This window comes from Mizuhopecten yessoensis, unplaced genomic scaffold (assembly GCF_002113885.1).
Source record: "Mizuhopecten yessoensis strain PY_sf001 unplaced genomic scaffold, ASM211388v2 scaffold11103, whole genome shotgun sequence".
NCBI classification, from domain to species: domain Eukaryota; kingdom Metazoa; phylum Mollusca; class Bivalvia; order Pectinida; family Pectinidae; genus Mizuhopecten; species Mizuhopecten yessoensis.
In genome coordinates, this window is record NW_018408881.1 from 1193285 (window position 1) to 1209302 (window position 16018).

Genomic DNA, 16018 nt, shown 5'->3' on the forward strand with positions numbered 1-16018 from the left:
TGAAGTGTATGCGGGCTTGCGTGTGTATATGTAGGAGACAGGGTATGTTGGTGTACCTGCCTCCTTGTGATAGCGCGGATCTGATACCGACCTTAGAGTGTTATATATCACTGAAATGTCATGCCGAAGGCACCAAGCACAGTATTCCCCCCGGTCACATTATACTGATAACGGGTGAACCAATTGTTGCCATTCCCCCGTAATGCTGAACGTTAAGCAGGGAATTACAACTACCTTTTTAGCCCACCACCATCTGATTATGGGCTATTCAAATCGCCCTGCGTCCGTGGTCCGTCCGTCCGTCCGTCCGTCGTCCGTCCTTAAACAATTCTTGTTATCACTTTTTTTCAGGAAGTAACAGAGGGATCCTTCTCAAATTTTATATGTAGGTTCCCCTTGACCCCTTTTTGTGCAACTTTTGACACTGAAGGGTTGTTATGGCTATTTCACAGGAAGCAAAAGAGGGCCCTTTCTCAAATTTTATATGTAGGTTCTCCTTGGTCCTTAGTTGTGCAGGGCAACTTTTGGGACTGATCGGATAAACAAGATGGTCGACAGGCAGCCATCTTGGATTTTGACAGTGAAAGTTTGTTATCGCTATTTCTCAGGAAGTGCTGGAGAGATTCATCTCAAATTTAATATGTAGGTTCTCCTTGGTCTGTTGTTGTGCATGTTCAATTGTGAGACTGATCGGATATAGAAAATTGCCGAAAGGCCAATATTTTGGATTGTGACATTAAAGATTTATTTATCACTTTTTCTCAGGAGGAAATGAAGGGATCTTTCCCAAGTTTGTTATGTAGGCTCTTCTAGGTCTGTGGTTGTGCATATTGAATTTTGAGAATAATCAGATTAACAAAATGGACGACAGGCCACCATCTGTGATTGTGACATTAAAGGTTTGTTTTCATTATTTCTCAGTAAGTACTGGAGGGATCTTTCCCAAACTTGTTATGTAGGTTTCCCTATGTCTTTCGTTTTGCATATTTACTTTTGAGACTGATCCGATAAACAATATGGCCGAGAGACAGCCATCTTAGATTTTGATAGTGAAGGCTTGTTGTCACTATTTCACTGAAATGCCATGCCGAAGGCACCCAGCACAGCATTCCACCAGGTCATATTATACTGACAACGGTTGAACCAGTTGTTGCCTTTTCCCTTAATGCTGAACGTTAAGCAGGGAATAACAACTAACATTTTTTGGACTTTGGTATGTCCCGGCCTGGGGACAGAACCCATTGCCTTCCAACAATTGCTGAACCTTAAAATAAATGTATATGCTTTGTTTAACTAAGGACAGCAAATTTGAATAATTGCCTGTCTTTTAATTTTAATGTATAGTTGGATGTGACGACGTAAAATTTAAAGAGGAATTGAAAAGCAATCATCGAACTGTATTAATTGTTCTGTAAGGAGTTAATGAACAAACTCTGCTTTCAAGCCGTCATTGTTTTCCAAGCATAAACAGGGGATAAACAGAAAAATCCAAACACCTCCCCTCCCACTTACTATATGATTGGATAGAGCAATGAACATTGAGGACCTGCAAAAATTACTATTTATTAATTCTAGTCTTTCCAATGTACTCTGCTTAGCTTAGAGTACATTGTGAAAGACTAGAATTAATCCACTGCGCCTATTCTAACACTTTGCATAACTATCCTAGTATCCTTCCTCAATTACCATTTCTTTCCCTGGGTTATCCATCTTTGCAGGTCGGCGATTGAGAAATGAATATCGTACGAGGCCACTTATGTAAAAACCCGTGCAGAATTTAGGATTCGATTTTGTACCCTCTACTAGGGGAAACAAAAACGACCAAAATAAATCTGCTGCACCCATTACAATATTTGGGAAGTTAATATTTCTCTCTATTTCTAACATAGCGCGTTGCTTGGCTGTATCTCACTCTAGGCTGTAGTGAAGGATGTTCTCCCAGGTGACGAAGGCAATGGGTTCGTCAGTATTTTTATTCAACAAATATTTTTATTTTTATAATATTATTTTGTGGTAACATACACTTGGGGATCTGTCGGTGTCTCCCTCTCGTCCTCTTATGACCCTGACTGTTGCAAGGACGTTAAACCACAAATATGTACAAAAACACATTGTAAACAAATACATAAACCACAGTGTCATACACAAGGTCGGGAATTTAAAGCTATACAAAACACAGCATGTTGTTCTGACGCAAAATGAACCACGGAACGTAATACTTCATGAATATTCCTTGTCTACTTTTCAAGTTGTACGTGTCATTTCTCACGAGAACGTGACGTTTTGAAAAAATCAGTAAGGCGCCGCTCCTTGTTCCGAGACCTCCCTTACCGGACTTTGATAAGCGATAAAGATTGTTCAACCTCATGATACATGTAAACAGAAGGACTATTAATGATAGTTATCAAATTTAATGTAAACAGCAGCTAAAGTGCATTTACGGCATCAAACGTTGGCATTTGTGAACATCGGTAGGCTTGATATCCTATCACAACTACGTTTAATAGCCAATCATTTTCTATTTTATCTTATCGTTTAGATTGCAAATTTTCTGTATCGCACATGTCGAGAAAATAATTGCAGATATTACTTCCACATGGTAAAACAACATTTTAAAACTGAAAACGAAATAAATTCAATTTTTCTTAGGGGAAGTTGAAGTACGTTTCTATATGTATTTAAGCCTATATTTCACACATATTTTACATGTGTTTAAAAGAACTATTTAATTCTTGAAATTTCAAGTATTTGCATTTATTTCGTTCAAATGCAAAATAGAAACAAAATGATACATTAACACGGGCCATTATTATTATTTCCAACTGCGTATAACTTAAATAAGCCTGCACCTAAGTTAACGCCAATGAATTAATTAAGGACGTATCATCATCCACGTAAACACATGTAATGTCGATTAATTGGCTTGCTTTATGGGGAAATCTGACAGATAAAAAGGGTTCCTAATATGTACCTGGAAAAGAAAATTCGAGAATTTGCCGACGTTTGTCACGAACATGGCTTGGCTGACCTCTAGGATGTACAGGTCGACGTAGAACCCTGAATATTTTTAGTGATAATCCCAACTTTTTATATTTTATTTGAGAAGGTTTAACATTACTTGAAAGTATTTCAACATTATTCAAAAATGCCTGCTTACCATTAAGCATCGTTTTAAGCTTCGAATGTAGGAAATATTAACTACTTTTAAGTGACAAACAAACAAACAAACAAATATGATATAAAACAAGTAACATTCTAGCCAGAGAATCGTCTCTGAAAGAGCGGTCGCATGTAAACATATCCTATAAATAATGTCGACATCATTATTCTCTTGTCAGATCATGTCGACAATGTTTAAAATTAGGTTGACATATGTATTTCTGAAGTCGAATTTTGATGGCAGAAATCTGCCACCGTTATAATACAAATAATAGAACAAATTATCTGAGAAATTGTAACATTGATGATAGTTTATAAAGCCGTCATTAAAATACTTATAAGTATTGCCATTACAGCAACGTTAAATGATTTTTTATACTGCTTCAACACAAATACATAGTAAAAGTATATGAAATGTTATATCTTCACATACTACCCAGTTAAAATGGACCTTTCTATTCACACCGTTGATTGGATTTACAAGTTTATACAAAATTTATATGAAGAGACTGTAGAATCAGTGCTTGCATAGGTACTCTTTTGTAACATGAAATATGGTATTTACATGTACATAACTACACAATTGACAACTTATTTTTTGTTTGGACATCGGATCAGATAATTGCAACAAACGGCAGAATTGCGCTGAGCAACCGATTGAAAATGGCAATCTGCCTTGTTATCAAGCGAGACGACATTTGAACAAGGTGTAAATATTTCGCTACTAGTTCTTATGCTGCAACATTTCGTCGTTTTACTTTTTTTTTAAATGTAATAAATGGAAAATTAAACGTTTTTTCCGTTGAATACCATTTATGGTTCACTGATATGGAAGAATATTTTTTCACTCGTGCTTCCGATTCGTGAAGATATTGATATTCTCCCATACTCGTGAAAGATATCTGGAATTCAACGGAAAATTATTAAATATTCTCTGTAGGTGAGTTACTTAAATTCTGTAATACTGCCTGAACACATATCATGAGCTGCATTGGTATATATGTTAATCGAAATTAACTATTCCCGTATAATAACACCCAAACAAGTGGTTCGACCTTACCAATTGGAAAAAATATTAATCCGCTCATGAGATTAGTTTTGGAAGAGAAAACGTTGTTAACAGCCAAAAGTAGATTAGGCATAAGAGAATGTATGTTTCGGATACCCCGAAAGACCCTAGTTTTTACCTCCGACTTTAACAATGGCATCTCCCTCAAAAGCTTTTAAACGTCATGTTATTATTTAACTGACCTTAAACTTTAATGAAAAAGAATACAATAGGTTTGGTCTAAAGAACTGTTTGGTGATTATTGTAATTTTTTAAATTGCCCCCCCCCCCCAACACACATCCTCCCTCAAAATGAAAATAAAAATATTGAAACTTCTTGCCGACTTACACTATTTTTCAGTCATGTTACCTGAAACAACCTGAAACAAACGTATTTTGTTTCCATTAAAACCATACAGTTTGGCTTCAACGCAGGCAGCCATATCAACTTAATGTAGCGGGAATCGTAATGACTCTGATGCAATTACTATTTTTCTGGTTGTTTGTGTGACTGGTGCGTATTTTTTTTAATTCCAAGAAAACGCATTCAACCTGGTCATCAGCTTGTCACGGTGGTAAAACCTGACAAGATAGGAGGCGGAGCTTCGCCAGTAAAAAGGTTTTTTTCTCGTTATTTCTAGGACAACGCTCCAGTAGGCACACATACACCGAGATGATGACCGGTAGCGTAGTATTGGTGGTATTTGTGTGTGCTAGGGCAGTGTTAGGCCTGCCTTATCTACGTAAAGCAGACCATTACAATGATTCTGGGCCGCTCTTAAAGTTACCAGATTTGAACAAAGAAGTGTATTATCAACATATGAAATTACCTCTGCGTACATTTGTCGGAGAAAAGGTTTGTATATCATCACCATTCTTGTGATAACAAATTCATTACAAATGGTCCGTATCAAATTAGGGTGTAAGTATAATCGAATAACGATCTTGGGTATATCTGCATGTTTTTGAATGGTTTTACCATATTTTACAGAAAATTGAATATGGCTGTTCGGCTTTTCCTCTGAAGGCAGACGAATACATTGGTAAGTATTGCTTACTTTATATTTCAAAAGATTTTACTGTGAAATGAAAGTTTTATGTAATTGCCAATTTTACAAAAATAACTCGTGTCTATGTTTTGAATTAAGATATAGTAATGATTCAGAATAAATTCTAAAAAGTGAAATGAGTGTCATGCATTTGTTTTGTGTGGGTTTTTTTCTGTTTCGTAGTTAATGCAAATAAAGATAGATTGTATGTTTTATATATTGTATATATAATTACAACATGTGTGTATAATATCAGCTATACATAACTTATGCTTTTATGTTCATTTGCCGCTGTGAACTAGAACAGCTTACAACGTTTTATACATTATTACAGCCTGTGTGAAAACTACATGTTATACATAAATACAGCGCGTGTACAAAGTAGTCCCAGACTTGTACTGCTCGTGAAAACAATAGGTTTGTACTCCGTCCACCAGTCGGCAAGTCCGCCCAACCGGCAGTGCATCATTTTTTTTCTTGGCCATATCTCGGAAACTTTGTCATCTTCAATTTCCAAATTTTGTATGTTAATTACTCTTGAGATGATCAAGTTTTGCGTATAAAATCATGTCGTATGTTCAGCTCTATACTATACAAATATATATAGTGTGTCCAATTCGATACTGAAATCTGATGTTATTTGTTATATATTAACTACGTGTTCTGTACATAACTACCAGTATTGTTGGTATTATATGTTATATACAGGAAATGTTAACCACGTGTTGTGTAGGTATTGTATATTATATTAACAACTACATATTGTAAGGATATTATTTGCTATTTGTAATATCAGTCTGTATAGGTATTATCTTATATACACCTTCCTCGAGTAAATTTTACTCGCTTGTATAGTGCATCTATTACTTTATTATACATGTATGTCTTTCCTCTCTAAGTCATGAGTCAATTTTAATTGTTATTTACAGTCGAGTATTTGCCCATCGGAGAACGAGATGATGTTTATCACATAACAGTCGATGTATGCGACGTCCCCTATGATGAAGCTCCTATTTGGTGAGTTGTTCTGTCATTTGCAAATGAGAACTTAGTGATGTTAATATTTATGTTAATATGCTAAATGGAATATCTGTAGATGTTGTTAGATCTTGGTGTGAAATAGAGGTAATTATTTGCAAATTTTGAGCATAACACTTACCAGCCCGAGAGCCCCCTATAACGTCAAAGAGGAAGTGACGTCACTGAATATTAGTATAGCTTTATCGAAATCTCAATATTATCTGTATTATACGTACATGTAAGCTATACAAAACAAAACAAGAACAAGTAAATTCACAACTGCAGAACAAAAAGAGACATGTTTGGAACAGTCGGAAGTATGATTCATTATTATCATGGTGTTGATATTTCGAACATATCTATTTTGGTTTATTTATTTATTCATTTCATATATTATTCGCCGAATATTTCAGTAAATTGCCATCAAGCAATTTGGATCCGTACTTTCTCGTCCAATTTAAACATGGTAGATGCTAAATTTTCCACGTGTCACCCCGATTCCTTATATATCTCACCCCTGCAGGTCGGGATCGAGAAAAGAATGCACCTGCTGTTGACCACTGCCATGTATCGTTCGAGACTCATGTGGAAGCTCCCTTCAGAATTGGGGATTTTGTTTTGTACTTTTTATTAGATGACACGAAAGCGACCAACAAAAATTCTGCTGCACTCATTACAATATTTAGGATCTTCCTTTTCTTTCTACTTCTAACTACCTTTTATTTCCTAGCGTCTTGCTTGGTTCACCCGTTGTCAGTAAAATTTGAACGGGCGGAATGCTGTGCTGGGTGCCTTCGGTATGGTATTTCAGTGAGGTAGCACTATAAAGTCGGCATTAGATCCGCGCTATCACAAGGAGGCAACTACGCCAACATACCTTGTTTCCGGTTCACATACACGCTTACACAAAACACATGGAGGTACGTCCTTAAATTACCTTAGCTGTTAATAGGAAGTTAAACAATATGAAACCAAACCAAACCGAAAATGTCCCCAACCCATTCACCACTCCTTTTTCGTTTCTTACCCGTTTTATAGAGGTACAAAATACAATACATTTTGTTTAACTATGTTTCAGGGAATGCGTTGACCCGACGCACGTTTGTAAAGATCACAAGAGAGAATTCCTGTATTCCTGGACGAACGGGGCCCCCGGTTGGACCCTACCAGAAAGTAAGTCACCGACGTACTGTTATGAATTCTTTTTCGTGAAGGATTGTTTTTTACTTTAATTTGCGGGGACACTCATTTGAAAAATTAAATTTCCTCAAACAATAATTGAAAATATAATCATAACCAATATTGAAAAAACATCCTCGCTTTAGCAAGTTTATGTATTCGCAAATAAAGAACGATATATTTTCGAAATTAACTGCACTGAACAAAAGGTGATTTAAAGAGTATAATCAACAACGATTACAACCTGTATTATAATATTCTTACTTTATCCGATACATTGAAATAAAATTGTGTTTAGTCTAAACCATTTTGTAGGATTTGTATGACGGGAGATAACAGATAACACTGCTGTTGCCTTGCCTTTTCTTCTTCTTACTTATGTCGATTTTTAGTTGAAATATATTTTTTCTTGATGGCGCTGTTTAATATTTGCTTTTTCACCTTTTCATTCATTCGAATGTATATAGTCAATAAAACACTCTATTAAAAATATTTGTACTACATACTTGTTAGGTGGTCATGACGTCATGACATTGTGACATTATAATAATAAGAAGATAGCACTAACCGATGATTGCTATTGAACTAACGAAGTACTACTTTCAATTTTAACAAAAACTGTGATTGAAATAAAAGAATGTATCATCATATTGTGTGAATCTTGAAAACTACAATCGTGAAAATCTTTGTTTTATTTTATATATCAGATACCGGAATATACACCGGTAATAAACCCCGGTATGTTATAATACAAGTCCATGGACGTGACGACATCTCAGGTAAATTCACCTTTGGATAATTTAAATAAGGAAAGTAAAGGATACAATTTAAAACGTGCATCCCAATGCAATTACACAATGTAAGTTATACATGTGTGTAAACATAGCATCGAGGTCGTTCAATTTCCCTGAGCATGTTTAGGTAAAAATTTATGATGTACATTTCCGTATACGCTATATACACGATAAAATGGGGCTTCGTCTCGATATGGTACTATGTACATGTATATATGTACACAAGACAAAAATGTTAATACCGAAGTTTGTCCACAGCATATGTTGTTAGGGCCCCATATAGAGGATGCGGGTGAGCGATACTAATTCGAATTTTCGTCTGTCACAATAAAACAAGGTATCAACTGACCAAAGGTCAAGGTCACTGGGTCAAAGGTCCAGGTCAAATTTTGTGTCTTCCCTGATGAACATTTTGTTATGACATTATGAAGCAAAGATGGTTGGAATTTAACAAAGAGTCAGCTGACTTAAGGCCAGGGTCACTGGATCAAAGATTAAGGTAAAATTCAGTATCTTTTCACTGGGGAACATTTTGCTATGACACTTTGAAGCAATGTTGGTCAGAATTAAACAAGGAGTCATTTGACCAGAGGTCAAGGTTACGTGTTCCAAAGGTTCAATGTCAAGGTAAGGTTTTGTATTTTTCACTGATGGACATTTTGTTATGATATTATGAAGCAAATTTGGTTGGAATTGAAAAATGAGTCAACTGACCAAAGATCAGGGTCACTAAGTTAAAGGTCAAGGTCATTTGGGTCCAAAGGTCAAAGACAAAGTTGATCTCTTACTTTGACCCTGGCTTTTGATGGGGGAAGTATTTAAGGCTAACAAGTGAGTATTGCACCGGTATTTAAATTTCTGTAAGCCCAGCAAATATGGAAGTGGAAAGAAACAAGACTCACATCATAGTACATGTAAAATGTCTATTTTGCTTCCTTGCAAATGTTTTTGAAGTCCAAATGTCAAACTTCAAGCTCAGCTATATGGGCAGATTGCTTCTTGATGATTACGGGGGATATATTGCCACAAGACGAGGCCCTTACTGACCTGTCAGTGTTCTAGTTTCACCTACGTTGACCAAACTTGCTAAAGTTTTAATGTATCTTGGGAGGCATGAGTGTCGAATTCTAAATTCGGGTCTCGGGTCCCACTATATAAAGCGATATGGCCCTTTGTTAATATACAGGATTTTTTCTATTGTCTAATAAGGGGAGACATATGTTTTTGTTCACAAAACCAAAATTCTAGTTAAAAAGTGTGACACATTTATTGAGAGAGTACACAGTATATAAGAATACGTATTCAAGATAAATTCTTATACATGTGCAGCTTTCTTTTTAATATCTTTCGACAACAATATGGGATATGCGTCGATTCTGTTAATAAAAGAATGATTATGTACGCATGTTATGTACATGATAAATTTGTAATCCAAGTTTCCTCGAGTTTTTTCTTCTCGTTTTCAGAGGAACGTGTCTCGGACTTCGCACACATGCGTTTGAAAATCCGGACCACCCGGTGTGTATCACTCCTACTAACTATTAATCAAACACACATTACAAAATGTTAAACAACTTTTAACACATTTTCTTATAATTATATAAACGTCACTCATTCAACATCGATGTCTACTTTGTGTTATCCTCTTTGTTATGATGCCCAATAATAGACAATAGACTGTTACTGATATTAACCCGACAACAAATATATTTAATATTAATAATACTTTCATAAAATTATTTTTATCCGCTGCTATATTTATACTAAGTAAACATAATTATCGAACTGTGCTATCTTGTTTCCACCAGTCCCCGACTAGCTGCAGCTGTTAGTAGATACGCCGGCACCGGCTCTATACCTCCTCACGTAGAAAGTAAGTATATTATCATGTACATATTGATGAATAATACGTACGAATAATCACTATGATCACATGATGTGATGTATTTTCGTATACAAATCCATATATAATAAACTAAAATTTGCAATGGTGTTTTTTTTTCAAAAAATAAAACAAAGTTTCATTTTGTTGAATTATTGGTGATTGAAAGTCTTTCAAGGCGTATTTTCAATATCGCCGATATATGACATGAATGAAACAGAATGCACTTTATCAGAACTAGGTGATCATTTTTGAATAAACGAATTTTAAGATGAACTCAAATAAAATATAAAAGAATAACAATAAAAAATAATTTTAAAAAGCAGATATCAAAATTGTTAAAACAGAGTAACACAGGGAAGTTTTTCACTTACACCATTAAAAAGTACATATAGAATAGTATCAGGTGTTCCGAATTCAATTAAAAAGACAAGCACTTATCTAGGTCACAATTATATAATATGATAACTTCAGTTTTGTTGAGGAAGGTACATGCACTGTGTTTATTCTACCTTTAGATTTCACCGTTGACACTGCGTGTGTATGGAACAGGACAACACCTACGCCTATATTAGCTTACGGAATACATACACACGGTAGAGGTCAGTCATTATGTACCTGACGTCAAGTACACATACAGGAAATCTTAGGGACGACCTCTTCATTCAAGTTGACGTGTGTCTTTTACTTTTACGTTTGTTTTATTTCATTTCAACAAAGTTTATTCATGACGTTGTATGAATTGGATCGAACAACAGGCTATGCCTATATCAGTTTTCTCCTGCATGCATTTGTATTAATCAGCATATATATATTATAATTTATAGTGAAACGAAAGATGTAAAAAAAACAGACAACTTATATATAAAACAGATATCAATGTGCAAGTCATGTGGTAAAGGTAAGATAATTCTAACTGCTTCTGAAAGTTCACAAGTCAAGCTGTGCTCCTTCCTGACCTCACCGGAGTAATGAGTGAGTTTAAGTCATATTCCTTTACTAGATTCTCCCCGGGAGTTCAAAATCCACACAGAGTGACTCATAGATAGTTGAATATTCGGCTTATTTAATTAAATATTATTAATAAGCTATGTCAATATTGTATGGTATATCAATATTCACATTAATAATACGTTAAGAATATAATTATACAACTACTTGTTATTAATTACAAAATACAAGTCCATGTTGATTTAAGGGTGAGTATATTATATTAACGTTTGTTTGATAACATTTTTAATTTTATGTTTTTATCGACAATTTGTCGGCCCTAATGACTAACACAGATTGGCTGTTGACCATATAATGATAATAACAAAACTCTTCATTACTGCATTACCTGTTGTCAGTCTAGGTAATTTGTAATACTTACATATATATATATATATATATATATAACATTTTTATAATGTCATGTATTTACTGAAATCAGCTCCTGCATATATTACTTTTATTAAACATATACAACTGGTCTTAGTTTTTATTTACGAGAGTGTCAATGTCTTTATAATTGTGACTTGTTTTAAAACAATAAATCCATATAATATCATCGTACCAATGTCGAGATTTTGGGTTTAAGTTAATTTTAGATCTAAAATTTAGTTAAGGATATGCAGACAAATACACAAGCATTTGAATATGACGTAATGACAATTGTTATTTTAAAATGGAAAATTTAAGTTGTATTGAACTTCATGAGAACTCGTTTAAATTATGAATTAAGATCGATATCAAATTACAGACACGATTCTCACAAAAACTGTAACGTCCTAAGAGGTTTCTCCGCAATGATTTTAGGTGTGAAATGGTTAGGGCAATGCCAATAATATTTTGACGTAAGGGATCGGGCCGTTGCGGTTTATGGGCAAATCGTCTGCCCCCACCCATCCCTCCTGTTTCATTTTATACTCTTTTCTAATATTAGGAGTTGCATTGTCCGGTTACATTGTGAGAAAAGGCAAATGGATCGAGATTGGACGTGGTGATCCGGTGTACCCACTGGTAAGTTAGTGTGTCGATATCAGAATATGTGGCATATAGTATTGATAGAACAAAATATGAAAAGGATTCAATGTTATTTTAATCTTAGGTGTATCAAACTTTCACTATTTATTCCATGTACGTTTAAAATTGTATTTGCATCGGTTGAACACGGAACATTTATTTCGCCTACCAATGGAGCGTGTACATACACAATCTGTCGAATAGTTATTAGCTGTTAGCTTCTTCCTCCAACTAGTAACTACCAGTCCGTCTTGAAACGTTGCAACACATTAACATGTACATATTTTATCTGAAAAATGTAATTCTATTTTTTCAAAATTGATTTATGTTGTTGAAGATACAAAACGGAGTTGATTTACTGTATTCGTAGTAAAATCTATAAAATAAAATTGTGTATCATTATTACAGACAATGTTTGACATCACAGAGAGAAATATTTGGCTTCAACCCGGAGATGTTGTAGTAAGTACTGAATGTTTATTTCAATAAAGCAGCACCAGATTTTTTTTGTATGCATTAACATTATGCGGTCGAGGGAAACAGTTCATCTGGTGGGTCCCAACTCCGAGGGAAAATGGGTTTGACTGTTGACTGATAAGGCATGAAACAACTGTTTTGTTACTTGATCAATGAAAAACAAAAATTTGAGTAAGTCACAATCCAACATTTCAAAAAAAAACAAAAAAACTGGAACACTTATAGCTAGTGGTAATGAATATGTAGGTTTTGCACCACTCCGTGTAAATTCAGGGGATACCGTCTCACCGACGCAGTCTCATATTAATATAATGTAACAAATCAATGTTTACTAAACAAATAAACAACAAATTAATGTCCTTTCTAGCTAGTGGTAATGAATGAAAAATGTTTCATGTAAACCATATCTGACTTACAGCATGGAATTTTTGTGTACGTAGTCCTGCATAAAAACCTTTGAGGTGCTCATTCAATGTTTGTACTTCTGCCGACTCAAAGTCGGTTATTGGTATTTTCTTTGCGTCACATAATGCGGCTAAAATTATGACGGCCCCCTTTATAATATTCTTCGTGTTAGCAGCGTCATGGTTCTCAATCAGTTGAGGTAAGGATTCATCACTGATTTCTTCAAACCTGTCCATGTCGAATGTACCGACAGACGACCGTCAACAATCCAGTACCAAAAACGCTTGATCATCGGGGTGCTTGTAATTATAGGTGCTTTCGATTACCTAACACGTGACCAGTCAACAGTCGTAGGGTAGCAAGCACCAGTTCATCACGTGACCAGTCAACAGTCGTAGGGTAGCAAGCACCGATTCATCACGTGACCAGTCAACATTTTTACGGTAGCACACATTAGCTATAGTTCGTTTGGTGAATTGTCTGGGAAACAGTTGAAATTGATTAATATGCATTTATATAGCGTGTCAGGTAACAATTTATACTGTTTCATATAATCCTTCCCCTATGGTGTACTGTGAAATCAGATATTTCGTGGGGCCCACATTTCGTGGTTTCCCGAAAAATAATTCATGAGGACATGAATTCATGGATTACAAGTACCCACTAATACGGAGAATTGCTTTATGTCAAACTTGAATTACTCAGTAGACCTTTGAATTCGTGGAGGATTACCCACGAACTCAACAAAATTAAAGACCCTTCGAAAATGAGTGATTTCAAAGTATTTCAACATTTGCTTAGAAACACATTAGATGTGTATTTTCATTCCTTTGATAAACAGTATATCTAATGTGTCCTTACGTGATGAAACGGCCATATAGTGAAGTAAAAATGTAGGTTTTGTTCAGCTTCTTGCATTGAAAGTTTGAAGTGTTTAAATTGGTGCTTCCTTTTTAGGTATATCTACTTATTATTTGAATGATTTAATTTTGCATTTATCCTGGTTCCTTTTATTTAATTCAAATTTACGCAACATATGCCTTGTTATCCACCTGAATTTAAGGTAATGTTTCCAATACATTGTATGTTCAGTGCCAAATGTATCAAATCTGTGTATTACGTATCTAGGCAACGAGATGTACCTACCGCAATACCGGAAACACACGAATCCAGATGGGGTAAGACTGTTAAAAGATTTCTCTCTGTAATGTAGGCAAGGTCAAATGAGAAATGTTTGAATTGAAAACATATTTGAGAAAATGCTTTAAAATATTGATATGTTGTCACTACGAGTTATCCATACCTCGGTACGTTGGTAGTGGATAAGTGTAATTTTGTAGAAGACCAGTGTAAGTTTATAGTACACCAGTGTAATTTTTAAGAGGACCAGTGACAGTATATCTGATCTCTTTGTTCACTTGTGATCAATAAAATATGTATATAATTTATTGACTCCATATTACTTATATTTTCAGGTTCAACCACGTCAATGAGATGTGTAACTATTTTTTGTATTACGGTGTTTCTTCCGATTCAATTGCTGAGGCCAAGTCACTAGCGTGTTCAAGAGAGGGGGGAGGATGGGACCAACTGTTTGACAACATCCCAGCTGACGCAAGCGATCCTAGTGGCGACACGGAACAGTCTCGCTTTGTCAAAAAGTACCATCTTACCAGAAGTTACTGAAAGGTTATTTACAGTCATCGTTTTTATCATTTAAACATGTAACGAGTACTTCATATAATGGTTTTCTAACAGTGACAGTTTGGGGGAAAACAAATCAGACAAACAAGAAACTTTTGGTGTTTAATGTTCGCCGTACCGATGCCAAAACTGTTAATATTAATTCGAAACCTCTTTTACTGTCATTGAAATTGCTTTAATAAATCTTGTTTGAAAATGATCTCCTGTCTAACGGAAAAAGCCCTGAAAATACTTCAAAGATGGAATTAAACAGTAATGCTTATAAAAAGTGCTGCGAGAGTAAAAAAGGGACTAGGCCGGGATTCGAACCCTTGGCCTCCAATCATCAGAGCATGGTGGCTATAAACAACAATTTAGCTAAGTGATCAGCGATAGTTCACGGACCAAGTCGCACTATGCTTGCATCCAAAAACGATATTAAGGGGAGGTAACTGTTTGTATACAAAAAACACAGATGAATTATTTTATATTTGCCGACAACTGGATAAAAACCTAAATTATTCATAGTTTTCCATACGGAAGCAATACATCCTGTCTCCGGTAATATTACACACACGCACGCTTACACAACACACATGGAGACACGTCCTTAAATGACCTGAGATGTTGAAAGGACGTTAAAAAATAAAAGCAAACCAAACCTTTGAAGGGTTAGATGCTATTATCTGCTTAACAAACAATATTTAGGTAATGACAACAACTGGTTCACCCGTTTTAAGCATGATGTGATTGAAAGAAAAGCTCTGCTAGGTGTCTGCGGCATAGTATTTCAGTGAGATATCACTATAAAATCGGCGTCAGATCCGCGCTTTCAAGGAGGTAAAAACACCAAAATACCCGAGACCTATACACAAATGCACACATTCACAAAAACCCATGAGGCATGTCCTTACATGCCCTAAGCTGTTGACGTTAAACCCTATAAACCAAACCATAATGGTTACAATACTTGTACATCTACATTTTCGACAAAACTATAACGTACATGTATAATAGCGTACTTGATAGTGTTGAAAAAGGTGCCAAAGTAAGGACTGCAAAAATCAAGACTTGGCAACTATTTTTATGTTGTTTTCAGTTTATCATTATTATTATTATTTTAATCCAAAACAAGAGACCATATTCTTATTAAATACTATAGTGTGCTATACATATTTCACTGGCAAACTTTGTCGGCTCCAACTGTTGAAACTACCGGCCAAATATTATTATATGATTCTATGCTTTTTGGTTGTTCTTCAAAGTTGTTTAACATATTTTTCCCTGTGACCTTGTATGTAGGTCAAGGTAATTTTCC

The 16018-nt window shown here is 35.2% G+C and overlaps 1 protein-coding gene across 1 annotated transcript; it reads left to right on the forward strand.

Moving 5' to 3' along the window:
• The first annotated feature begins 4838 nt into the window (after positions 1-4838).
• Positions 4839-14920, forward strand: LOC110465872 (peptidyl-glycine alpha-amidating monooxygenase B-like). Its single transcript, XM_021521998.1, has 12 exons — positions 4839-5063; positions 5199-5250; positions 6186-6273; positions 7355-7449; positions 8163-8234; positions 9716-9767; positions 10058-10122; positions 10650-10733; positions 12056-12132; positions 12544-12597; positions 14146-14195; positions 14493-14920. Exons 1-12 carry the CDS (start codon positions 4881-4883, stop codon positions 14701-14703), a joined length of 1083 nt encoding a protein of 360 aa, XP_021377673.1. The 5' UTR covers positions 4839-4880; the 3' UTR covers positions 14704-14920.
• Positions 14921-16018: the final 1098 nt, after the last annotated feature.

Bases quoted from the DNA above. Each gene is read 5' to 3' on its own strand.
- LOC110465872 (XM_021521998.1), top strand. From the start codon at position 4,881: ATGATGACCGGTAGCGTAGTATTGGTGGTATTTGTGTGTGCTAGGGCA. The intron at 5,064-5,198 runs GTTTGTATATCA...CATATTTTACAG, and splicing joins GTACATTTGTCGGAGAAAAG to AAAATTGAATATGGCTGTTC. The intron at 9,768-10,057 runs GTGTGTATCACT...TGTTTCCACCAG, and splicing joins TTGAAAATCCGGACCACCCG to TCCCCGACTAGCTGCAGCTG.